This window comes from Grammomys surdaster, unplaced genomic scaffold (genome assembly GCF_004785775.1).
Source record: "Grammomys surdaster isolate TR1022 unplaced genomic scaffold, NIH_TR_1.0 146, whole genome shotgun sequence".
Lineage (NCBI taxonomy): Eukaryota > Metazoa > Chordata > Mammalia > Rodentia > Muridae > Grammomys > Grammomys surdaster.
In genome coordinates this window covers 12,568,950-12,596,215 of record NW_021604604.1, presented here as the reverse complement: position 1 = coordinate 12,596,215, position 27,266 = coordinate 12,568,950, and the positions used below count along the sequence as shown (strand labels likewise).

General features: G+C 37.8%; 1 protein-coding gene across 3 annotated transcripts in view; it reads right to left on the bottom strand.

Annotated features, from left to right (window-relative positions):
• Window positions 1–27,266, bottom strand: part of Upf2 (UPF2 regulator of nonsense mediated mRNA decay) — a 103,920-nt gene that overhangs the window by 6,030 nt on the left and 70,624 nt on the right. For 2 of the 3 annotated variants that reach the window (XM_028764865.1, XM_028764866.1), the window contains exons 14-21: window positions 26,822–27,097; window positions 24,750–24,933; window positions 19,928–20,067; window positions 15,252–15,353; window positions 14,901–14,999; window positions 8,348–8,515; window positions 2,666–2,807; window positions 1,607–1,727 (exon numbers count right to left, since the gene is read on the bottom strand). In XM_028764865.1, coding sequence (XP_028620698.1) covers window positions 1,607–1,727; window positions 2,666–2,807; window positions 8,348–8,515; window positions 14,901–14,999; window positions 15,252–15,353; window positions 19,928–20,067; window positions 24,750–24,933; window positions 26,822–27,097 — 1,232 coding nt within the window. The remainder of the gene's footprint in view (window positions 1–1,606; window positions 1,728–2,665; window positions 2,808–8,347; window positions 8,516–14,900; window positions 15,000–15,251; window positions 15,354–19,927; window positions 20,068–24,749; window positions 24,934–26,821; window positions 27,098–27,266) is intronic. The other variant, XM_028764867.1, reaches the window with a different exon arrangement.

Below are 27,266 nucleotides of genomic sequence, written 5' to 3'. Positions count from 1 at the left end.
GAATCCACAGGACAAGGACGACATCTGTACTGTCTATTCGTGCTCACAGAGTTAAGTGGGGTTAGAGAGAGTGGGGTTGGAGAGAAGGGAAAAAACAGACCCCAACAGTCAGAGAAACTAAGAGATGGCACATCAGAAAAAGAGAGCCAGGTGTGGTGACACATGACTTTAATCCCAGTAGTCAGGAAGAAGACAGAAGCTGATCTCTCAGTCCAAAGCCACAGAGCTACTACTTAGTGGGACCCTACCCTAAAAGGGGGTAAGGGGACTGGAGAGATGGCTCAGTGGTTTGAAGCACCTGTTGGTTTTTCAGAGGACTCAGATTTGATACCTACTTCAGGTCCGGGGAATCCAGTGCCTCTTCTGACCTCCTTAGGCACCAGGGTTGTACATGGCACACAGATATACATGCAGGCAAAACACTCATACACAGAAAGTTAAAAGTGTAAAAAAAAACACAAAAAACAAAAAAACAAACAAACAACCCTCCCAGACCAGAAAACAAAGCTTATACTGTGAGCATGACTCAGACAATGCCCAAGGGGCAGTAAGCGTGCCCAGTGAAGCTTCAGCATAATGGCAGGCTAAGTCACAGCCTTCCTTGGAGGAAAGGAAAAACAAACAGGGCTCCTCCTCTCAATGGGGAACTGGAAATGAGACAAGGCTAACGAAGAGTTTAGGAAAGACTTGGAAGGGCATACATGTTCATATATAAATCTATATAATTAATATATTTATGTATCTATTTCTCCACATGCTATTTTTGTTTCCTACTTCCTAGGAAATACTTCATAGTAAATCTCTCTTTCTGTCTCTCTCTCTCTGTCTCTCTCTCTCTCTTCCTCTTTCTCTCTTTCTCTTTTAGATAAATGACTAAGCTGGGCAGAGTTGGTGCATGCCCTTAATTTCAAGCAGAGGCAGGCAGATCTGATTCAAGGCCAACCTGGTCTATAGACTGAGTTCTAGGGCAGCAAGGGCTACATAGAGAAACCCTGTTTTGAGCACATCTCTACCCTCCACCTTCAAGCTCTTCCCCCAAGAACAACAATAATAATAACAACCACCAAGAAAACAACAAAAGACTCAAAGCCAAAACCAACAAGAACAACTAGGGCAGAAATGACTCTGAAGTACTCGCAAGTTCATTTTTCCACTGGACTCTAGCCCCGAGAGCACTGACACTTGTTTTCCTCTACTTTTCGACAACTCAACATATAAAAATGATTAAGACATTTACTCTGAGTAGAGAAAGTCTTTGGTATTGACAAAAATACTTGAGAAGTACTTATCAAATGGGAATGTCAATATTATGGGAAATATTAAAATAAAAATACTCTAGTACTTTTGGTCCCTGATGACAATAAAAGGGGACAGATATTATCAAGAACACTATAGCATACACTTTTAGCTACTTTTAGTACGTGAATAGGCAGGAAACTAATACTTCTCATTGCCTCTTGAGCTACTTTGTATTTTTAGTGGCAATGTAACAGGCTTCAATAAAATTAAGCTCTACCATTGAGTCTAATCATAAATTCTCAATTTGTTCACAGAAGCATCACCAACGGAAACACTTGTTAGGAAGAACCCAGTGAAGGTTACTTACCTCCCACCAGTCTTAAAGATTAGATCTGCATTAGGTGCTCCCTTTGGATGTTGGTAACGAGGCCGCCGCTCACGATTAGTGTTCGCTGGAGCTGGGCGTTGTGCAAGAGACTGCAACATTTCTGTGATTAAGAACAAAGAGGAAAATTCGTTAGCTCTTGTAAGTATAGAACTCTACAAACCTACAAGCACCAGGGAAATAAAGGTCATTAGTCCTTACATGTAAGTAGCTGACTCTTTCAAAGAGGAACATTATATAGGCTAATGACTACAAAGTATTGAAAACATGAAAAAGCAAAGGAAGCAATAACTGAGATAACTACATTTAAAATACTCTAGGATAGCCTAGGGGCGTTGTTCCTCCGCAGGCACTGTCCATCCTGTTTTTCCAACAGCAACTCTCACTGGACTTGGGCCCTGGTTGGAATCTGCCTCCCTAGCATTGGGGTTACACACCTGGCTTTTTACATGAGTGCTGGGAACTTCAACTCAAGTCCTTATGCCTGCATAGTAAACATTCTACAAACTCAACATTATAGTCCCAACTTCCTACATTTTTATTTTTATTCAAGTTTGTATCTGGTTGCTGTGGTGCACTTGTGGGGCAGAAGCAGGTGGATCCCTAAGTTGAAGGCCAGCTTGGTCTACAGAGAAAGTTCCAATATAGTGCTATACAGAGAAACACTGTCTTGAAAAAAAAAAAGGAAAAAAAATTATTATTAATTTTAAATCTGTACATGAGTGGATTATGTGCACGTGAGTGTAGACAAAAGACAGAGGAGTTGGTTACAGGAAATTTGTGAGCCGCCTGATGTAGCTGAAGGAAATTCAACCCAGGTCCTCTGGAAGAGAAGTATGTGCTCGTAACTGATGAGCCGTCTTTCTAGCCCCTCTATACATTGTTAATAAGTGATCTTCCTTCCTTTTTTTTTTTTTTTTTTTGAGATAGTCTTACTATGTATGTAGCCCAAGCTGTCCTCATGGTGATCCTCCTGCCTCAGCCTGCAGGGTGATGATGGCATGTAGGTCAGTGACCTGTGCTACAACTCCTAGCCTGTACCTTGATAGTCCTCTTGTTCTTGTCGCTCATTGATGTCTAAGGTGAGCTTTTTCATCCTCATCCTCTCCTCTTGTTCCGCTTGTTGCTGGCTCCAGTGATTTGCAGCCAGTTGGGATGACATGGGCACATTGAGGATCTTAAACTGCAGGAAGAACAACACTGGAATAAAAAAATAGCCTGAGAAAATAGCAAGGACAATTAAATGAGTTTACAGAACACTTCTATCTATCCTTCACTGTAGACCAGATTTGTCAAACCTGTATTATTCTAAGAAGCAACAAAGCCTATCGGTGGATGGACAGTGGAAGGCTACCGAGTTTGACTGACTTCAGGAACAGCAGTGCTCTGGCAGCACACATCTGGAGACAGGGCCACGTTTCATCCTACAGACGCATCATATGTGAAAAACAGCAAGATGAACAGCACATTCCTTCATTTTTCCCTGCCTCCCTAGTTTGGACGGAGACGTGACGCGTGGAGGGAGGGTGACATAACTGACACAGAGGTCCAGGTCCCTTTTCAGACTGCCCATGTTCAGCATGATGTTTCTAGCTTAGGAATGCACATGGCAGACAAACCTAGATAAAAATCTATAAAATACACCCCATGGCTCCCTGGGAAATTTTAGGTAAGCTATGATAATTAGCTAAGCATAAAAATAAAACAAAGTGTTTCATAACCTAAACTCTGTGGGCCAACAGTGTGCATGCTTCACATAGGAGACTCATCTATGACGGGATCAAAGGCTCGGTGTGGAAAGGCAGGTTTCGGAGAGCTGTGTGTGCTCAGTACCCCAGACCTCTCTCTGCTTGAAGCACACCTCCAAACTGCTCAGCTATCACAGGCACTACTCAAGTTTAACATTACACGAGATCTGATTCATTGCCGTCTGACTTGAAAATTTAGTTCTTCAAGTGTTCTTTGTTGCCATTTTCCTTATGGTAGACATCAGTCAGCCAGTGTCCCTCTCAGACTGAAATTACATGAGTACTACACACACAAGGTCAGACATACAAGGTCATACATCCCACTGACTGTATTCAGTTTTATGATATCAGATATTTCACATACCAAAACAAAACATGCTAAGTTAAACTAATTTTCTAACCCAGGTTGATTGAGATGGCAACAATAAAGAAGTAAAAACCTGATTTCATTTTTTTAAACTTTATTTATTTAGATAGTTAAAAAAAAACACCAAAACCCCCCGGTTTCTAATGTAAATACACACTAGTATCCTAACCCTTGGTTAGGAGGCTGATTCTCTCAGTCGTTACACTTCCTGGTCTCAAACACTTAAAAATATATGGAATTTTTTTGGAAGGAAATAGTCTAACAGTCTTAGAAAATACTAGAACAAGGTAGTCAATAAGAAATATACATAGGTAATTTTTTGATAATTGTTATAAGATACTTTTTTTCTATTACATTTAGATATTCAGTAAAATAGTACCATTTTTCTCTTTATTACATTCCTGTGCTAAAACCTGAAATTTCTTCTCAAGTTCAAGTTATGAAAAACTTAATTATATTGACAGTATACTAATAAACCAGTATGAAGTATTATAAAGAAATTTTCACATTGAATTTGTTCTCAAAATGTATTTAGTATTTATAAAACTAAAATTGTCTTTATCACGTTTTATATCCTCTAAAAAACTGTATAAAAAGAAAAGTTCTCAAGTACTGTGTGTTTAATAGAACATTTTTAGGGGGCTGGAGAGATGGCTCAGGGGTTAAGAGCACTGACTGCTCTTCCAGAGGTCCTGAGTTCAATTCCCAGCAACCACATGGTGGCTCACAACCATCTGTAATGAAATCTGATGCCCTCTAATGGTGTGTCTGAAGACAGCAACAGTGTACTCATATATAATAAATAAATAAATCTTTAAAAAACAAACAAAAACCCCAAACAAACAAATAAAAAGAACATTTTTTAAATGTAGGAATAAATTTATGTCTGCTACCTTTACCAAATACCCAAAGGTGTTGCTTTAAGCTGCATCGTGCACATAGCTACGTTATAAAACTACGTACATATACATACTATGAAGGGCTGCATTGCAGTAAATACTAATTATCCCAGTCAAAATGTGTATAAGTCAGAATGCCTTAGGGATACTGGCTGTAAACAATGGGTTTTCTTCCAGTATTAAGTTAAATATACTTTGCCTTTTTCAAACATTCATGTTATTTGCACCTTCGCTTGTGGGAAGGAGAGAAGTGGGTGCTGGAATTACAGATGTCTGTGGGATCCTGGTTTATTTTATGGTGCTTCAGACCAAACTCTATTCTCCTGATTGTATCACTCAATTGTTGAGTGATCTCCCTAACCCTCACTTAGCATTTTTAAAAATAAAATATGCTAAACCTTATAGCAGAGCTGCATGTTAAATGTTTTACTTTAATTACTCAAATTCATAATATGTAAATGTGAAACTTGCTATGGTTCTCCTTTTACTTCTTTTCACCTACTCACTTCACTGACCCGGTCTTCCCGCTGCTGACAGTTACAGTAAGGTGTCTCTAAATACAAATGTAGTACAAAGACATCTTTCACTGAAGAATTAAACACCCCTATACAGCAATACATTTCATACTTGTAGAAAAGCCATTTCACTAAAAGGCCAACTGTCAAAAGTTACATTTAAAAAGAAAAAAAGCAGAACAAAATACACTTTCTTACTCAGACCACAAAATACCATGATATTTCTTTAAATAATTTTCCTGAAACTGGCCTTCAAATTAATGACCCTGTTTCAGCCTCTCAAAATTATAAGTACGCATCACCATGCCTGGCCATAGTGTGCGTCCTGATTTACTGTCAAAGCCTGTATGTTGCATAAGGACGAACCAGCATGTTCAAGTTGATGACAATGCATTCTTATGTACACCTGGATAGAACAAAGAAGAAAACCAGGGTTGTGTAGCTTTTATTCAGAAAAGCTATTACTCAGTTTCCTTTTAGTTAATAAAACTAGAATCTGAAATGCATGTTATTACTTTAGTAGCTACGCAGTAATGGGAACCAAGAAACACTTATTATAGTTGCTAAATAGTCCTTTACCCTCACCCCTTGTGCCATTGTAAAGCCTTTGTGCATAGTATATGCCTTAAAATGTTAGAATTAAATGACATTTTCAGACTTTCTTGTGCCAAGAAAAGCCATTGGCATGGGTAGGGAGTGTGAAGGAAGAACACAGAGAATAAAGGAGACCTAAAATATGATGAGTAAGATTTTTAAAAAAGCCTAGGTCAAAAAAGTAAGCAAGCCTAGGGGAAAACGTTAAAACTGGGATTTGAGAGTCCTGGTTACAGTGGCAAATTACCAACGCCAGGTAGCCATAAAGCAGTTTTGGCAAAGATCTGGGCACAATCCCAAATTCAAGTCTTACCAAAACCAGCTCTCATTCTCCTCCTTAGAGACCGAGTGAACAGAAAGCACGCTCGTGGTCTACAGACAGTAGAGGGGTGAAGCCTGGTTAGAGCTGTCCCCCTACCCCCATGGTGTGTGTGTGTGTGTGTGTGTGTGTGTGTACATGAGAGGGGTGGGAGGTGATGAAGGAAGTATTTGACTTTACCATGATAACTTTAATGTTAGTCATGATGTAATCTTTGCTAGCCCTATTCTACTATTACTGAGGGTATTTTATACACTAGCCAGCAAAATATAGATATAAAGTAGGACTTCTATGATAACTTATTTAAACAGGAAATTATGGACAGGAACAGAGTTACTCATCTAGAAATTAAAAAAAATACAGAGGGGAATTGTATGTAGTCATCTAATGCAAACTCAGGCTGGGATCAGCACTGTGGAGGGTGGGTAAGCACAGGGCAAGGTGGCCCTCAACCTTGGGGTAGGGTGCTGATAATTATCTTAATCTCTCCTTGTTCTCTTACTGAAAAGGAAGGAGGGGTGTCTGTCTTAACTTAGTGGGGTTGTCTTTATTAAGGGGCAGGCCCTTAGCCCTCATACGTGCCTAGTAGCTTGACCACCAAGAATAGAGACTCCCAGCCATATTCCTGGAGGACAAGAGTCAGGGCTTCTCTTACTGGGCAGGGAGTTAAATGACTCAACTTGCTTATTCCCAGGGTTTGAGTACTGGCACCCACCCTGGTTCCTTGGGAAGATGCAGAGGGTGGTGGCTACTGCAGAGTTTCAGGTTCTGGTGCTCTTACTTAACAATGCTGAGGGCATGGAGGTGGCCTCCATGAGCCCCAGGTTCAAGAAGGGGCTAGTTCTAGGCTGAGGTCTCAGCAAGCTTATGAAGGGAGTCAGAATCTTTACACAGACTCCCAACTGTGGGTACTGGTGACTAAGGATGGTGCTGCAGAGCTGTTCTTTGTCCTTAAGACAGAGAGGCAGACATCCAAGACCAACATGGTGTCACCAGGAGCTAGCCCTGCTAATCTTTCAGGGATTCCAGCTCACCTCTTCATAGGATCTTTTGGCCCCCATCTCCAGGAAGACCTTCAGAAAGTGAGTGAGTGTGTGAGTATGTGAGTGAGTGAGTATGTGAGTGAGTGAGTGAGTATGTGAGTGAGTGTCTGTGTGTGTATTGAGTACATATTGTCCCTGCACCCACTGAGCCATCTCACTACTTTGGCTACAGAGTCTTCTTTCAGGTACAGACAGTACTCACTAAGGCCCTGTCTGCAGGCACAGCCTTCCTTCCTGCTTGTTCCTATGCCTGTTGTCTCCTTTGCTTTATCCTTCATCTTCCCAAGCTGAGACACTGTGAATTCCTTTACAAAACAGAAAGTTCCAAGAGAGAAGAATTTGCTTAACTTATGCTCTACACAAAGGACCCAGCATGAACACAAATGAGCCAAATGGTCATGTGAATAAGATGTAAACCAGTTAATTAGGCTTGACTACCTGTGACAACTACCATTATTTTACATATCATTAAAACAAAAATGTTAATTATAACCTGAATTAATTTAGAAATGAAACTGATATCAGAAATGATAAGACATAAAAGCAGAACTGGTCCTTGTGCATGCAGGAGCTGTTTCTGACAGCCGCCCTTTATCCTTGTATACCATGTTCTATTATCTCAGTAGGAGATGAGGCCCATGAGGACAGCTGGTACTCCATCCTTTGTGTGACCTATAGTCCTAGGACCTAGACATATACAAAGCTTACTAGTGCATGGCTGATGCTCAGTAAACATCTGCTAAATGAACACATGAATCCCTAAAGTAATGGCTTAGTAGCCAGCAAAATGACTTTAAGGGACCATATGCTAACATACAGCAAAGAAAGAAAGAGTATAGTAAAAATTTAAGAGAAGGTGTGGGGTCAGGTAACAGACTTCAAGAAAAAAATTGAATCTTGGCACTAAGTACTTTCTTGGTATATGTTAGTCCATATCCTCCTCTCCCTTATCTCACCCCCATACTGAGCTTCCTTATATAGTTTTCTCCTTCAAGTAAAGGAATTTATGTTCTTACAAATATATACACACTTAGAACTTAAGAGTCCTTTCCATTAACACACATCCAGTTTAAAAGTCAATCAACCGATTATCATGAATAATATCTCTATCATTGAATACTCTAAAAGTTTACATCTCTTTCTGTAGGAAAAGGGCAACTTGGAATTTGTTAAACAAAGTAAATTCTCATATCTGATAACGAACAAGTAACTATAACTACCCAGGGGACATATCTTACCTGCTGTTTATTGCCTTTTCTTGTTAACATGACAAATGGCATTGTGTCTGCAGACTCTGTCTCTCCTTCCCCACCACCAAGAGGGGGCCCTTTCCTCAGTTGGCTTTTGAGATGCAAAGGAATAGCAACATCAAGTTGGTGCACTTTAACAGATTCACCACTTCGCTGCTTCAAGACAGAAATTTAAAAACTATATAAATATTCTGAAACACACACACAGAGAGATATAAAAATAAACTGCAAACAAGTCATTCAACAAAGTATTTGTTAAAACATAATCTTAAGATTCAGAGACTGGGAAACACAAAACAAGGAAATGTTTCTCCTCACTGCCCAAAAAGCCTTTGAGTCTGACCTACAAGGAATCATGTGATTCTGTTTACTGCAGCCTCCACAGGAACACAGTACTGTGGGTCCCACAAAAGTTCTTCAGAAGCATCCTGTCCTTTTCCCTCTCATGGCACAGAGAATCTCAGGGTCTGTGAAGTCTGACTCTTCCATGGTTTATTACCCTCTCTCCAGTACTGTACAAACAACAGGTACTCATCAAAAAACTCAAGAACAAACGAAATCTATAGCAATTCACATTAATTTCTCAGTTGTGGTATCAACTGATTTTGGCATTTATAATAATTTTTCCAAAAAATTAATTGCATGAATCTTTACTGATAACTTACTTTGCAATAAATCTGGAGGTAGTAAGATCAAAACAAGTTAGTTCTGGAGTTTGGGAGATGGCTCAGTAGGTAAAGTGCAGGCTATGTGTGCATGGGGACCTAAGTCTGGATGGCTAGCACACATATAAAAGGCTGGGTATAGTATTTGTAGTTCTAGCCCCAGGAGTCAGACACAGGAAGATCCCAGGCAGGGGCTCACTAACAAGGCTGTATAAGCAAATCTCTAGGTTCAAAAAATAACGTGAAGAGTGATAGATGAAGACAGATAATGTCAATTTTAGTGTGTACACACACATACATGCACGCAGAGGTGGTAGTTGGATTCATTTAGTGTACCTTCAGAAAGCTCATAAACTTTTTTTTTGGTTTTTTTTTTTTGTTTTTTTTGAGACAGGGTTTCTCTGCGTAGCCCTGGCTGTCCTGGAACTCACTCTGTAGACCAGGCTAGCCTTGAACTATCAAACTCAGAAATCTGCCTGCCTCTGCCTCCCAAGTGCTGGGCTCATAAACTTTTAAATGAGACATACACATAAACTATAATACATTAGAGGCATCACCTACATGGAGTATGCCTAACTGGGAGAAGGCAAGCACAGGGATTTCATGAAAGACTGAACAGAAACAGGACTTATGAGAACATTGAAGACTTAGTGTAACTTCTAAGCAGATAGCAAAATAGCAGATTTTAGAATACAGAAAAAAATTAGGAAGAACAGATGCAAAAGTAGGGCCTGAAATGAAATGAATGTAGGGGGATCCTACATTCATGCTATCAATTCCTGTCTACATCCTAATGAATGCAGCAGACTGATTCCTCTGAGGTCTCAACATTACTTTTCTAACATTTAAATCGTCTTTTGATGCAAACTTCATATGTTCAAGAGACTTGCCTATCAAGCAAATGGACATTTTATTGTTTTTTGTTTTCTAGTTACTATTCATCAGAATTGGCCTGAAGTACTCTCAGATTTATTAGATTTATAAGGATTTTTTACTTAAAAAATGAAAAGTGCTATGGTAGGTAACATATTCTGAGGTTTTTAAATACAAAAGTGTATTAGTGTCTGTACTAATTCCTCTATTTTCTCTCTGTGTGCCTCAGCCTAAGATGCAACCACTGTTAGCAATGGGTTGTTTTTCCAGTTTCCCTTACATATGCTAACATATACAAATAATCAAACAACTATTTCCAAGCAAACTGTCCTATACTAATCATAATTAATTTGCAATGCCAGAGATTGAGTCCAGAGCTTTTGAACATGTCCAGGTAATATCCTACCACAGATCTGTGTGTCCCCAATTCATCATCTCCTCCTCCTCCTCCTCCTCCTCTTCCTCCTCCTCCTCCTCTGCCTCCTCCTCTTCCTCCTCTTCCTCCTCTTCTTCTTCCTCCTCCCTCTCCCCCCGCTCCTCCTCCTGTCCTGAGTCAGGATTAAACTCACTAAGTTGTCTATGGTAGTCTTGAATTCATTCTGTAGTTCATGTAGGTCATAACTTTGTGATCCACCTGCTTCAGTTTTGTGAGTCGTGGGAATTATAGGTATGGCACATATTTTTCTTTCCAACCCAGAATATTCTGGAGCATCTTTCTATGTGAACAAATACTCATGGGGTGGGCAGCATATATAAATGCATGCATAAGCCGGGCGGTGGTGGCGCACGCCTTTAATCCCAGCACTTGGGAGGCAGAGGCAGGCGGATTTCTGAGTTCGAGGCCAGCCTGGTCTACAGAGTGAGTTCCAGGACAGCCAGGGCTGCACAGAGAAACCCTGTCTCAACCCCCCCCCCCCAAAAAAAAGAATGCATAAATGCATGCATATCTCCTTATCTGATTCTTCATTGATAGATACTACCATTTATCATCGATTGTCACATCAAGACTTATTTTACATTTATTTTGCATGGTTTTTCCCCTAGGGGAGTAATAGAGGAGCGTAGGACATGTGCTCCAGTGAGTACACAGGTCAGAGGACACCTTGCAATGGCTGGTTTACTCCTTCTACCATGTGGGTTCTGGGGAGGAATTCAGATCTTCAGGCTTGACAGCAATGCTTTTACCTGCTAAGCCATCTCATAGGCCCTAGTAGTGGTCTTGAGAGACTACTGAGTCATGAGGATATTCATCTACTAATAGAGTCATAACCTGATGGTATCAGAGAAGTAACACAAACTTAGGAAGTGAAACCTTACTAAGGCTTTAGTATGAAATCCTTTATAGATTCATGTTAAAAGGAGTCCCGAGGCTGGGTGTGGGGGCTAGTGCATGGCTTTAACCCCAACACTAAAGAGGTGAAGACAGGCAGATCCTTGTGAGTTCAAAGCCAGTTTGATCTATAAAGCAAGTTCCATGCAAGATTGATCTGGCTATACAGTAAAACTGTATACAGTCTCAAAAAAATCCCAACCAACCCAACCCAACCCAACCCTACCCAACCCAACCCAACCCAACTCAACCCAACCCAACCCAAATCAAATTCAGTCCCCAGCTAGGACTGCTACTTTGGGAAGTGTTTGAGGTGAGAACTTGTTGGAGGAGAAAGTGCATTCTGGAGAAAGATCCTATTGAAAGAGAGTCCCTGGCCCCTTTCTGTCTCTCATTATCATGCCTCAGGCATAAAGCAGTAATGGACTGAAATTGGGGGCCAAGGGAAATCTCTCTTTCCTAGAAGTTGTTCTCTCGAGTGTCACAGTGACAGGTCTAACCAACACAAGCCTGGTTACTAGGGTTACTGGGATTACTGGGATGTTCTCAGGAATGTGTCTTGTCTCTGGCCCCTGTGTGTGTCCGTAGGGTGATAGCTTCCCACACTACACACTTCCTTCATGATGCTTCTGTGCTGCCATGTAACAGACTGAAACAAAGATTAAAAACTATTTCTTCAGGCATCTGTCACATCTCAATCTAGTCAAGCAACTAATGAACCCAGTTCATTCCACCAACTGAAAAGCTCTCACATGTGTCTGTTTCCTGTTACTGTGTTAGACAGATCACCATCTGTACCTGCTGATTACCAAATAGCCATCTATCCAGGCTTCAGGGTTTGTAATCCTGCCCCTATCAGAACTGACTTCATATAGGACTTGCTCTTTCAAGGGTGCCCATCATTCTTGTCACTACTTGCCTGTAGATTATGTTCTCCGATGCTAAGCTTCTATTGAGTTTTCTTTTTTTTTTTCTATTTAGTTTTCAAAGGCAAGGAATTCTCCGTCTTAACACCTCTGAAAGTTTCTCCACTTTTTCTTAATTAAAAAATTTTTTATGTGTGGATATTTTGCCTGCATATATGTATCTCTGCATTACTTGTGTGCCTGGTTCCTGGAGAGGCATCAGATCCCCTGAATCTGGTGTTACAGATGGTTGTGGCCACCATGTGGGTGGTGAGAATTAGACCCATGTCCCCTGGAAGAGCAGCCAGTTCTCTTAACCACCCAGCCTTCTTACCAGCTCATTTCTAAATTTAAACAGCTCCATTTGACCAGCTCTATTTAAAATTTGTGCTATTAGGGATGTCTTTTCCACCATCCCATCTAAAGAAGGATCTTCCCTTCCTATAAACCAAAACAATCTATCCTTACCAATGATCACAATTTAGAAGTATATACACGGTAGTTTTTAAATACCTATCCTCTCTAAGAATGAGAATGTTTGTCTTATTTACTACTTATGCCTCACCTTTTGTACAATGTTATTCACATACTAGCTTCTCAATAATTATCAAATGGTGACCGACCCCATAAGCTTCTTTATGAAAACTATTTTATTTCTCTTTTAGAAAATTACAATTATTAATTATGCTTTATTTGACATGCCTCTAAAATGACCTGAGACTTACTTTATAAATTAAGGCCTTTTGGACTAGTTATGGAAGCATATACATGTAATTTAAGCACATGGGAGGTTGAGGCAGTAAGATTGTAAATTTGAGGCCAGTCTGGGCTAATTATCAAGTTTAAAGGCCAGTCCCAGCTACTTAATGGGACCTTGCCTCAAACATAAAACAAAACAGCAACCAGAGAGACACTGAAGGCTTCCTGCCCTCCCCCAAAAAGAAGACAGTCCAGACAGGAAGCTATTAAAAGAGAGTCCTTAAAAACTGTGATAAAGATGCTGAAGTGGTCCCCACAGTTGAAGGGATTGGAGAGAGCTTGGTTTCCTTCATGGGACTGGCCATTGGGAGTCTGACCATGTTCCAATGAGTATATGAGCAACACAAATGGAGCTTTTTTGAGGGGGGTGGGTGGGAGTGTGTGTGGGAGGGTGGGGTGGGGAGGCGGGCACACAAGGGTGGGAAGGTAGACCTGGAAGGAATGGGAAGTGAATGTGTTCAGGGTAAATTGTATGAAACTTTCAAATAATTAATAAAGATTTTATGTTGGATGAAAAAAAACCAACCAATCAACCAAATAAAAAACCATACAAATATATGATTAGATATATGTATATCTAATATCTAACATTATATATATATGTATATATATATTTTTATATTTATATTTAGGATATCTGGATATATAAAGACATACTTAATGTGTGAAAGAAACAAATTGGTCTAAAATATGTATAATGATATTCTAAACTTAATATGTGAAATGATAAATACTTTGGGGAGGGATGAAGAAAGAAGTATGCTAAGCCCTTCAATTACTTGTCAATAGTAAAATCTAGTATTTATTCTCTAAAGAACCAGTCTACCAGCACAAAATGAATTAATATCTTTTTTTTTTTTTTTTTTTTGGTTTTTTGAGACAGGGTTTCTCTGTGTAGTCCTGGCTGTCCTGGAACTCACTCTGTAGACCAGGCTGGCCTCGAACTCAGAAATCCACCTGCCTCTGCCTCCCAAGTGCTGGGATTAAAGGCGTGCGCCACCACCGCCCGGCATGAATTAATATCTTAAACAAGCCCAAAACAAGACACTACCTTGCTCTATGGCCTACCCTAGCAACTCCATAGTTCTCTTCCCTTTCCAGTAAACACTGATCAATACTTATCTCTACTGAATATTTTCACTCCTTCCCTTCAACCTAACTTACCCCAATGCTTGTTCCTCAACAACTCTATGTTCTAACAAAAGCATGTTAAGTCAATGGGGTTATCAATAATTTAATAAAAAGGAGTGAACAACCCAAAGGATTTTCTCTCCAATTACAGAAAAAGGTAATCATCCCACATGACTGTGATGTTTTAGTAACTGCCACATGTATGATTAGGGATGCGCTTCAATGCCCAGCTGACATGTACATGGTCTGGAGTTTGATCTCCAGCAGCACATACCAAAACAAAAACACTTACATAGTTTTGATAAAATCTTGTTTATTAGCTGGGTGTGGTGGCATATGCATTTAATCCCAGCATTCGGGAGACAGAGGCAAGCAATCTCTGAGTTCGAGGCCAGCCTGGTCTACAGAGTGAGGTCCAGTACTGCCAGGGCTACAGAGAAATCCTGTCTCCTGTCCTACTCCCCAATCTAGTTTATTAATGCTATGAACATAAAGATTGATTTTATTTTTAGATATGTGTTTGCCTGTGTTATGTGGGTTACATGTATATGCGTGCAAGTGCCTATAGAGGCCAGAGTTTCAGATTCCCAGGGCTGGAATCACAGGTGCCTGTTAGCTGTCCAACACTGGGGTCGGGAAACAAGTTGAGTAAGGGCTCTTAAAAATGATCGCTCCCAGTCTTACAGTAAGTACATTTATTCTCATTCTCTCTCAAGAGCTGTGAATGAGGATTTGGAATACAGGACAAGCTGTCAGTCACAATCTGTGTATATTAGGGAGATATGCTACAGGAGTGGCTGGTTAGATAAGGGATCCTCATATTAATCCGAATCTTGTGTACTACAATGTTCTGTGTTCCAAAGAGCGGTATTTCATACCTGAAGGTTTTCTAGCATCATTTTGTCCAGAGCTTGAATGAAGTCCTCATCTTCTACACAAGGAACATGCTTCAGTCCGCCTCCCTTAATCATCACCTCCTTACCAAAGAAAAAAAACCACAACTTATCTTCATGGTAATGTTTCACAGGTCAGAGCCTTTCTATATGATGATGTGGTAAAGGTTAAAAGAATTTCTTTCCAAGGGAAAATTCAAAGTGAGTTCCCAAGAAAGCTATTTTTTTTTATAATCATAAGAAAAAAATTGAATGACTAAAATCAAATACTCAAAACCACTATACATTTGAAAACAAAACAAAACAAAACAAAACAAAAAATACGGTCATACATACAGCATTTTCTTCGTCAGTCTCGTTCTCCTTGTTGGAATCTGTGAGGTAATCTGTATTCTCCTCTTCCTCCTCCTCTCCCTCATCATCATCATCAGAACCCTCCTGAAATGAACATCAACAGACAATTGAAACCCTTCGGTAGGGAACTTTACGTGCCTTACGAAGATGTGTAGTTTACTTACTCCTAGTCTCCTTTCATGGAGTCTGTTTAAAATGAATTCTAGGACAAGTCAGAAAGCCAACATTTCCTATATGCCAGGAGCTAAACACTAGTCACAGGTCAGACAGCATGTAAAGCTTCTGCATTTACGTAAATTACACGAGGAAGGAATTTCCTGAACCTTTAGTATTTCTCTCCTCTAAGAAAATTTCTTGCCGGGCGGTGGTGGCGCACACCTTTAATCCCAGCACTTGGGAGGCAGAGGCAGGCAGATTTCTGAGTTCGAGAGTTAGAGGCTAGCCTGGTCTATAGAGTGAGTTCCAGGACAGCCAGGGCTACAAAGAGAAACCCTGTCTCGAAAAACCAAAAAAAAAAAAGAAAAGAAATTTCTCACTGTAGTTTTATTAAAAAGCTAAAATTCATCGAATCCTACAAAGTTCAAATTTAATACCACCAGTTAAAAACCATGACATAACACTATGTAAAATGTTCTCTTGTCCTTTATTGTTCCCATTTTTTTTTTTACATTAAAAACAAAATAGAAATACAATTTGCAGCTCAAAAACATTACATGGGTCTATGGACCCACTGCTTCTAAACAGACATGTTACTTTTCTGTGAGACATGAAATTCATTCATATTTTTAGTTTCCATTAATGAGTGAACACATGTGCTGTTCTTTCTGTGCCTGGCTTATTCCACCTAACACAATGCCCTCCAGTTCCATTCATACAGGCACAAATGACAAGATAGCATTTTCATATGGGAGAATGAACATTTCATACTCTAAGCATACCACATTTTAATCTAAACCATAGAAATCAGCAATGTTTGCAGATACAGACTTGATAATTACTAATCTGATCACTACACAGTGTATCTAGGTATCACAAACCATACATTCCACTAATATGGTAAACAAGGTGTCATTAAAAGTTTTAAGTCCACTATGCTAAACTCAGCTGCTTCTCACTGTACCAAGGTAAGTGACAAATACTCCCTTAAATACTCCATGACTTAAATATTTACTGCTGTTGGCTGTGTGTAAGTGGAAAATAACTCCAAGTCTCAACAGTATAGTCCTATACAAACATCTATAAGGTTTTAGAGCTCTACACAGAAAGGTTTCACAAGGAACACAATACAATGATCATCGAGGAATAGTGTTTCCTGCCAAGCCTGCAGACCTGCACTTGATCACTGGAATACAGAGTAAACTGAGAGAAGCAACTCCCACAAGCAGTCCTATGACCGCCACATAAGTGTTGTGGTACACAGGTATGCCCATACCTACACACTCACCTCTAACAAATAATAAGAGCTAAAAAAATAAAGCATAAACTTTATTTTCTAAATGCAGTAACTATTTAAAGTAATCTAACTTAAAATTGAATTCAAAAATGACGTTCTTAGCTACACATGCTGCATATGCTTTTACTAAAGCCCAGTACATAAGGCAGGATGGTCAGGAGTTCGAGATTGTACTGGCAAGTTTCTGTTTGAGCCAAGCTAGAGTGACCTGGGAAGAGGTAACCTCAATTGAATACATGCCCCCTTCAGACTGACCTGTGGGCGTGTGGTCCTAGGTTACATATAAGAAAGTAAACGGGCAAGGCAGTAAGCAAGTAAGCAGCGTTCCTCCACCATCTCTGTTTTACTTTCTGCATCTGGTTCCTCAGTGATATCCTGCAATCTGTACCATAAACTACACCCTCCTCCTTCCCAAGTTGCTTTTGATTATGGTGTTTATCACAGAAACAAAAATCAAAGTAGGACAAAGGTTATCTTCAAATACACAGTAAATTCAAGAGCACCCTAGGATACATGAGATCCTGTCTCAAAAACAAGCAAGCAACCAAGCAAGCAAACACACAAAACAAAAAGCTAATCTTAAATCCCCACTTGAAGAAAATGAATCGTGTGCGTGCGTGCGTGCGTGCGTGCGTGCGTGCGTGCGTGTGTGTGTGTGTGTGTGTGTGTGTACATTTTGGGAGGGGACAGGGTCTCTCACTGAAACCTAGAACTCATTAATTCAGTTAGACTGGGTGGCCAGTAATCCTCAGGGGTCCTCTCAGCCTCTCCATAGAGAGTATTACTGGCTTCTCTATGTGGGTGGTGGAGATACAATTCAGATGTTTGAATGTATTTTGCCAAATAAACCATTTTCCCAGCACCTCCTCCCCATGAATCAATTAATACACAAAAGATGCTTCCTATTTTAAAAAAACAAACTAGATTAAGCTAAGCTAAATGGATTAACAAAAGCCCCTCCTTTTATTGCTCAGTCAATAAAGCTCTATGTCAGGAGTGGTACAAGGACTCTCATGGAGTAAATTACCTCCAGATCACTTACAATACCTCATACAATGTAAGTGCTACATGACACTGTTAGGGCATGACTAAACAGGCCTACATATGTTTGGTATAAATGTATTATTACTCCCTTGGGTATTTTTTAGACATGAATAGTTGAATTCATATGAATGAATGAAGAGGGCCAACTAAACAGAATGCATTCAGTTTCACAAATAAAATACTGAACAGGAATACATTTGTCCTGATCTCCTTATATACTAACATAATAATGGGTAAAATTAATATACCACAAAACCTGAACTGGCTAAGGCAAGCAGAAGAGGCAATGTAACAAAAACAAACAAACAAACAAACAAACAAACAAACAAGCGCAATGTTGTATCCTGGCTCTGGTACTACTCTGAGATTGTGAGGAAATTATTTAACCTATTTGTAACTTAAGTTTCTCACTAACATCAACTGTGTTCACAGGAAACAATTATATAGATAGAGTACCTATGATAGTGAATAGAATAACAAATGTTCATAAGTAACTATTATTGCTATTGTAACAATGAGTCTTATACTTTCTTTTGATAAATTACATGTTATAGAAAATAATATTTTAATAGACTATCTACTTAATCTTCAACAGTTATTTGGGTTTCACACTGATACTTAAGAGAAAATATCCTGGCTGGGAGTTGCTATGACAAATAAAAGAACCAAGATGGGGCTAGAGAGATAGCTCAGTGGTTAGGAGCACTTGCTATTCTTGCAGAGATCCTGGCTCAGTTCCTAGAGCCCACATGATAGCTCGCTCACAATGTTCTGTAGGTCCTCAAGGGATGTGCCCTCCTCTTATGGCACTGCAAACACATGCTGTGCATACATATATGTAAGTAAAACACTTATACAAATAAAACAAAATCTTAAAAAGAACCAAGCTGAAATCAGAACTGTAGCTCTGTGGGGATTGGAGAGCTGAGCCCATTGAAGAGCTGAGCCCAAGGCTATATGCATACTAAACAGATTGTCTACCACTGAGCTAAACCAGCAGGGTGCCCTACTGTTCCTAATGAGTTGAATTCTTGCCTTTTCTTTCTCCACTGGAGTAAACAATTAGAATATTCCTTCCTATGTTTATTATTCCATAACACATCTTTCTTCTTCAATAATTTCTCTGCTTCTGTTTGGAGGATAGCTATGGGGAACCTTGGAGGTGAAGAGAAGTATTCCAATCTTATTCTTGCCAAAGTCAACACATGTTTTTCAGATAGACATGTACCTCCTCCAACTGAACATTCTGTTTGCTTTTCTCACTAGCAGAGATGTGTTCTGTGTAATGTTTCCTTTTTGACTTGAAACACAAGTTTAAAATGATAAGCCCTTCCAAATACAAAGATCAATATTGAAAACAAAGAAATGCATTTAAAAAGAAAAATACACCTCAAATTCTTCACAAGAAAATTATTTCATATTTATTGAGGATGTCAGATTCGTTAGACTTTGTTCATCTCATTAGTACCACAGAAAAACTCAAAGACAATTATTAGTCTCAAAATCTAAAAGGAATCGCTGTCTCATTTCCTTTTGCTATATAAAGTACTTAGCAAGACAATTAAATTTATATTTCAGAATTTAAAAGTACATTCCTGTTGCCTGTAAATACTAGTCAATTATGGAAGCCACAAAGTTCCAACTCTTCTGCTTTTCCCAATCATCCATTTCTAACTAAATGACTTGAGTAGTTAAATCACATGAGATATTTGTTAGCAGCCAGAGAATCTTCAGGCTTAAAGGAAACCTGGTCTTATAGATTTTCACTTATACCTATTTTTCTCAAACTTCTAATAAATAAAAATGCTATGATCAATCTAGTTCTGGTGTCTGTAAAAACCCTTAATTAAGGGAGTGTTATTATAATAGAAATATGTTACTAGTCACATTCTCAGTAATAAAAGTAAGGAAAAGATCTTTATTAATTAAAAAACCTTCACTCAGGCTGGAGAGAAGGCTCAGCATGGAAAAGCACTTACTACCGAGTCTAATGACCTAAGTCAATCCCCAGTACCTGATACTCCTGAAAACTGATTCCTGAGCCCAGGGTATTTGTGTGTACAAATAAATAAATGTAATAGGTTTTAAAAATCATTTACTCAATTGCAGAATTCTTTCTCACATAGACCTACAAATGCATGTTAGAAATGAGAGTACTTACTTCTTCTTCTGGCTCGTTCACTTCACTTTCATTTCCAGACTGTTCCTCTGTTTCAGCTCCTCCTTCTTCTTCGTCTTCATCCTCTTCAAGATTTTCCCCTTCTGTCATAGAATCTTTGGACTCTTTGTCATTTACTAGGCCTTGACAGGAGGACAAAAGTGGGAAAAAAAATACATTTAGAAAGATAAATGTTATACTATGGTTTTTATATCACTTCACTTGAAAAGTATGAAGTAACTTAATAGCCATTTTATAAGAACAATGCATGATCATAATTGAAAGTAATTGTGAGAAACAGAAAAAAATGTACCTTTCTTATCTACTAGACTATAAGAAAGAAAAATAATATGTATGCACACCTTTTCCCCTTTTCTTACAGCTCCAAATACTGAAAAGATTATCCTGTTTAAACTCAATCTCAGATGAATAAAAACAAAAGACAGCCACATATAAAGTTCAGTCTCAGACACACATAAAACAGACCTGTGCCATACTCTACAAATATTTCAACACTCTCTAAAACACAAACATAAACAGATAAAAATCATATCACTTTAGTGGAGAAATTACATCTGGCTATCAATCTGAATGGACAGCTTTGTTCTACAGTTTAATTTTTTCTTCAGTAACAGTGTTTTCTTGCATGAGGAACTTGCTGCTTAAATCTTTCACTTTCCATGGTGCCTATGTCTCACTGTGCAGCTTTTCTTCACATTGGATTAATTTCAACCTACTCCTCTACTTTAAAGAAACACATAACATAGGCCGACCGATTTCCTAACTCTTTCCTACAAATTGCATAGAATTTGTCTTTAGATGTTGTTCACCCAATATCCTTCTCAATGGAGTATCCTTGAATATGTCTCTTGAAATGTCACCTGACCTTCCTATCTGGTATACGTCTACTGACTATCTGGTCCAGAAGCACATGAACCTCTTTACAGTTGATGCTATGCTATCTTATTTCTTTTCTAATAATTTCATAAATGTTGCAAGACCACTGAGGATAAAGAACTTAGTTTCAAATTTAGCAAAGGCTATAAATTGGTAAGTATACAGTAAGTTAAGTAAATCAGTATTAGTTATTCACAGAATTTTAGTAAAATACAGGAAGAATTACTGATAGTATGTATTAATCCTTTCACTTTATAAATAGTGAATGTCAGAGTTTGAATAACCAGAAAAATATGTAACAACAAAAATTTACTCTAGTGCTCTAAGTTCTAGGGAGCTGGTGAAATTACAGAAGTTCAGAGCAATTAAAGTACTATTTTAAGCTTGAGGGAAAAAATAGAACAGATGGAGGACACTCAGAACTAGCTGTTTTAATAGTAAAATTGACACAGATGGTGTTGCAGGCTACGTCTCATTAATCTAAGTATTTACTTATTGTTTACTGGCTTTCATATATAAAAGGAGCAGATTTTATATATGCATATGTTTAGTTGGATTTTAAACTATTTATTTATTTGCTTGTATATGTGTATATGTATATTGAATGTGTTTCATGCCATAGCATAAGTGTGGAAGTCAGAGAACAATCTGCAGCAGTCAGTTCTCTCCTACCGTGTGGGTTCCAAAACCCACAGTCAGGATTGGTGGCAAGCATCCTTACCTGCTGAACTATCTTGGAGACCTCTAACTGGATTTTAAAAACAAAATATTTGACTGATAATTATCAAAGCCAAATAACGCAAAGCCAGGAGTTTACAATCTAAATGTTAGCCAATAAACATAACAACCCAATGATAAGTTATGTGATATGAAATATTATTACACTACTATCCTCTCTACTTTCAATATGCATCACCTAAGAAAACTATGTAAGCAACTGTTCTGATAGTCATGCTTCCAAAGTATCAGGAAAATAATATTATTCTAACATATTTTCATTTGGACCACAACAAAGCTTTAAAACCAATTTGTAAGCACTGCCTTTTGCAATTTGCTTTACTATGGAAGAATGATCAAACTATGAATGAATACCTAGGAAACTGTCAATGTAAACAATGTATATGAAACATATAAAGGGCATATGGGTTACAAAATGTAAAATACAGACAAAACACAAAATGTTAAAATGTTAGAAGCGCATATGGGAATCAAATAAAACCCATTTCTCCTTCAACGTAAACTGCTGGATGACTCAGATTCCTGCTCATCAGAAGCAGCCAGAGCTACACCACCTCTGTTTCCAGGGACATACTTGGAAGTCATAAGGGCATGTGATAGTTTGTCCTATCTTACACATTAGCTGCCGCTTTAATGTGAACTTTGTTTGTCACATGTAAAATAACACCTCCATCATTCTTGCAAACAAACCATACTCAATAAAACTCTACAATCTTGGTTTACATGTGCCACGTTCATTTTAGCTAATCTTATGGATACCATTCTATCAGTTTGCCTGTGCACTTCATACGAAAGTGGTAATAACCTGGCAAGGAAATCATTTTTCTTTTAATCTCAAATTGTATAAAATATGCTTATTTTATGGGGATTTGTTTATTTTGTAGGTTTGTTGTTTTGTTTTTCTGAGACAGAGTCTCCCTTAATAATCACACTGGCCTTTGACTCTTTGCCTCTGCCTTCCAAGTGCTGAGATTACAGTGTTGAGATTGCACTGTACCACATATGGGAAAATTTCAAACAACCAGATTTGTTATTTTTGGGTGCATTCTTCTGCAAACTTAAAATTTGGAAACATGAGTACTAGATCATTTTAAGCCCTTTAAAAGTAAATATTCAACACATTTGGTTCACTGACTTAATTTTTAAGAGTCCTTATTTATTATATGCTAAATTGCCTCGTATTTAATTAGAACTACTTTTGGACTTTAATAATTTTTGGCTTTGCTTAAAATTTAAGAAATATACTCTTTTGCTTTAGAATATACTTATTCATATGATTATCTTATTTTTACTTCTCTCATTTCTATTCTTTGCTGTATTAGCTGGAACCTCCAAAACAAAAATTGGATCATTTTGGCTTTATTTACAGTTTAAAGGAAAACGTGTTAACCCATATATTCTGTCTACCTAAAGATATAAAAATCACTTTAAAAAGTAATACAATGGTATAAACCTTAAGAGTGAAACACCAGAATTAAGCACGGCACATCCAAGCAAAGGAATACAGTATGTTAAAACAAACAAACAAACAAAAAAACCCCAAAACTTTTAAAAAGTCCAGTTACAAAACTGCAAAAACATGAAAAGTTAAAAACCCACCACAAATCATATTGACATATCACTCTTTCTAACTGCAGTACAGGTGGTCTTCTTTATAATTCTCAGGATTACTGTCATAAACATCATCTGTGTTAATACTGTAAACGGCTCAAGACAGTAAAAAATAATTTTAGCATTTTCCACTAGCTTCACTTTGCACTGGATACTATAAAATTAAAGTGAGAAGTCTTCAGGTGCTTGAAGACAATGGCAAATGCTGCATGATACTATGCCTTATCAATAGGAAGTCTACTTAAAATACATATTCTGCAAACAACCTCTTCCTTTTATCTAACCTCTTAAATCAGGAGGAAAATGGAGACTGATTTTAAGTGCCACAATCTTTATAGTTTCAAGCCATGACAGTGACTCGATTTTTCCTTCTTCATGTTCCTCATAAATAGTTCAATGTCTTAACCCTTTGATTTACAAGACAAAGGAATCTTGTTTCTTCTTCCTTTTGCCCCCATATGAAGTTGCACCATTTATGAAAATTTCTGGTCCCTAGGCTACATCTTAACAATTTCAAAAGATACAAAGAACATGGTAATTCTTTGTGTGAAGTGATTTATTTAATTAAAATCTGAAAAGAAAAAGAAACTGGGTAACCTGGGTCAAGGCTGAAAAGCCCTAATTCACCCTAGGTCCTTGTGAAGTGAGCAGGAGGGACATATCAGTACTTGCACAATCAGTGCAGAGATTTGCACAATCAGGCAAACACAAGCATAGTCTCCAACTGTGGATTTACCTTGGAGATGGCAAGCATATCAATATTCTGGATGCCTTGGGTAGGGAGGGGACTGACACTTAGACCTTCACTTCAAACTGGTTCTTTCAGACAAGCAATATAATAAAGCAATACTCTAAATGTAACTGAAGGAAGGATGCATAGGAACATACCACGTGCTAATGAGAAATAAAATAATTTTACCAACTCTGAGAAGATAATGACTTTGAAAATACTACAATAAAACAGACTGACTAGGTTGGTATGACTTGACCTTGTACTTGTTACCTGTTGACCAAACTAGGAAACTGTTAAATTCCACAGAGGGTGATGTTCAAAGGTTAAGCCTTTTGGAACCACCTCAGAAAGCTAAAGAGCATTGTCCAGATAATCTTCCAGCAGCACATTTTCTCTAGACCCAGAAAAAGAGCCAACTCCACTAAAGAATGAGATCTGAAAATTGGTAGAGTTGTTCCAAATTTTCAACAGGTACTCCCTTCTATACTTCAAAGTACTTCAAAGTCTGTGTTCTCAGGAATAATACCAGCTGAAAATATGCTATATATGTGAGACACTTTCATCCAAAGGTTTGCCCAGACATCAGTGTCTAAAAGGAAGAGCAGCTGACAAGACTGCATCTTTCCCTCACTGTCACTTGCTTTAAGTCCTGCCTGAACATTTTATTTCAATTAGAGATTACTTTAGTGAAGCCAACCAGGTCACACCTAACACTACTATGCAGTACTCAATATCAAAGATACAAAGTATGCAAATGCAAAACTCTGACTGAAAACATTATAAAACAGATTCTAGAAATAATCTGACCAAACCACCTTCATTTTCTCTCTGTAATAAATTGCTTACCTAGTTTTATTAAGAATTCTCGTTCCAAGTCTTGTACCTGCCTGATGGATTCTTCCAGAGAATTACAGAGTTTGATCTTTGGTCTTAGCAGTTCTAGTGTATCACTGATCATGTAATCTATATCAATAGGAAATGGATGGTCTTTTGTCCAAACCTCCAAACTTTTCTTCCACCAAACATAACGCTGATAATAAATAAAAAAATAAATTTAGCTATAAGAAATTAATAACAAAAATTTAAAATAGTAAGTTGTACTGTGATGTTACCTAGTTATAATAACTAAGTTAAAAGGTTGAACAAGAAACCTATAATTTTATTAATGGACAACAGCAATGATTCTAATTCCAATTATTTTCTCCTATTTATATAATTTTTGAACCAGTTGTTGAGTTTAGTCTAAAAGATTTTTTATTCTAGCTGTCAGAGATTAAAAAAAAAAAGAAGAAGACATGGAAAAAGTATAAACAAAATGTCAAACACATTTTAGGATTACCACAAACAAAGTTGACACATTTAACTTTATAAAAGTATATTTGATGCCTTAGTTTTGATAAATTGTCATTATTTTCCTATGCTACTTGCTTTTTAAAAAAAGTTCTATTAAAGTATTTAAGGATACCCCCCCCTTTTTTTTTGGAGACAAGATTTTTCTTTGTAGCCCTGGTTGTCCAGAGATCTGCCTGGCTCTTCCTCCTGAGTACTGGGACTAAAGGCATGTACCACCACTCTTGGCAATGATAAAACTTTTTGAAAAATATATAAATAAACTATAAACAGCTACTATCTTTGCTACACACTTCTGTCAAATTATTTTGGAAAACACCTTTGTTGATTTTTGGTCCTAAGTATTTCTCAGAGATTCTTTTCTCTGAGGCTGGGATAGCAGGTATCAAATAAGAAATTCTACTTCAGATATTAATATTCTTTGGAGCAAAACTCAGGTATTTAATATAAACATCTCCAGTTTAAGCAAGTCTTACATATAACAGAGACTTTGACCTTCGAACCTGTAAACTCCTTTCCTCATTCCTTGTTCATAAATTTATATAATAAGGTAATAGGTACAGAAGTACGAAAAAGTTAAAATCAAATTCCCCAACATTATTTACTCCTACTTTAATCCCAGCCACTATGTGAATGTATTTCTGGTGCTTAATGTTATAATACCAAACCTCCCTTTTCTCAAGAGGTAAATTATAATAGCTGTGGCTGTGTAAAATCAAATACTATTGATTGATATTTTACTCAGCAGCATCTTACGCACTTGATGATAAGCTGTCCTTTCTAATCAGTACTTACTATGTTGTATTATACAGGGGATAATGATTGAGGAACATGTAAGCAACCTAGAGGTTAACTTTTGTGATACAACCATTATAGAAATTGTATGATTATCCCTGTATTTGTACTGAATTTAATTTACCTCATACTTATTCTAAATCACAAATCATAGAATAAAGAAAAATGTGAAAAGCACAACCCAAGAGTTTACTAATAATAACTACATTTGCTTTCTACATTATATATGTTTATGTGAACTGCTATTTCTCTAAGGTAGGTAAGTAAACAATGAATAACTAGATAAACTGGATCTTTTATAAACAAGCATTTTGGGAATAAACTAAAACAGACACGAGAGAAGAATGTTATCAAATCACAAGTAGCTGGTTGTGGCAGGTCATGATCCTAGCACTTGGGAAGAAGGGACAGGAGGTCAAGAATTCAAGGCCAGCCTGGGCTACATGGTGACATACAAACCAAACCAACCAAACAAAAAATCCCACAGGTTTTTACTTTAATTAAAAAATTACTGTATCAAATACCATAATCTGTAAATTATTGTGCCAAATTCACAATCTATATACTTCTCAAAATTAGCAACCTATCATTATCAATGATAAGCTGCAAAAAAATTAGTCTTTGTTTTAGGTATGAATCCATCACACAATTTAAGGTCTTTACAGTAAGTACAATCTAATTGTGCACATTCATAAATGATATATAATTTCTTTGCTAAAATTTCTGTTACATATGCATTCAGAAATATAAAATTGTATATTGAGCTTTCATACCTGAAAATATACAAGGAAGCAGTCAAGTTTTCTCTTACTGGAACCTCTGTCAAAGTATTGGCCACAGGTATCCAAGATAGTGCATACTAGTCTAATTCTAAACAGATGCTCAGGAGGGTCCAGGGAACTTGGAGACCCATCAGGGTTGACACCAAATGAAGTAAAAGAATAAAGAGTTCTGAAAATAACAGCCGATTCGACCATTCTGTAATTATAAAGTTCTCCTAAGAACTTGGCACTACTGATACGTCTCTGGTTAAATTTAGGTTGATTAACCTGAAAAACAAAACAAAAATACCCACAGATTTTCACTGAAGAGTAGCAACAAAACTGGAAAGGTTAATTCTAACATAAGAGTACCAACTATTCAAAGAACATCTGTCAGAGAAATGATAGCTTCTATACTCCTTTTCTAATAATGTGGCTATATCTAAATAGCCTGTAA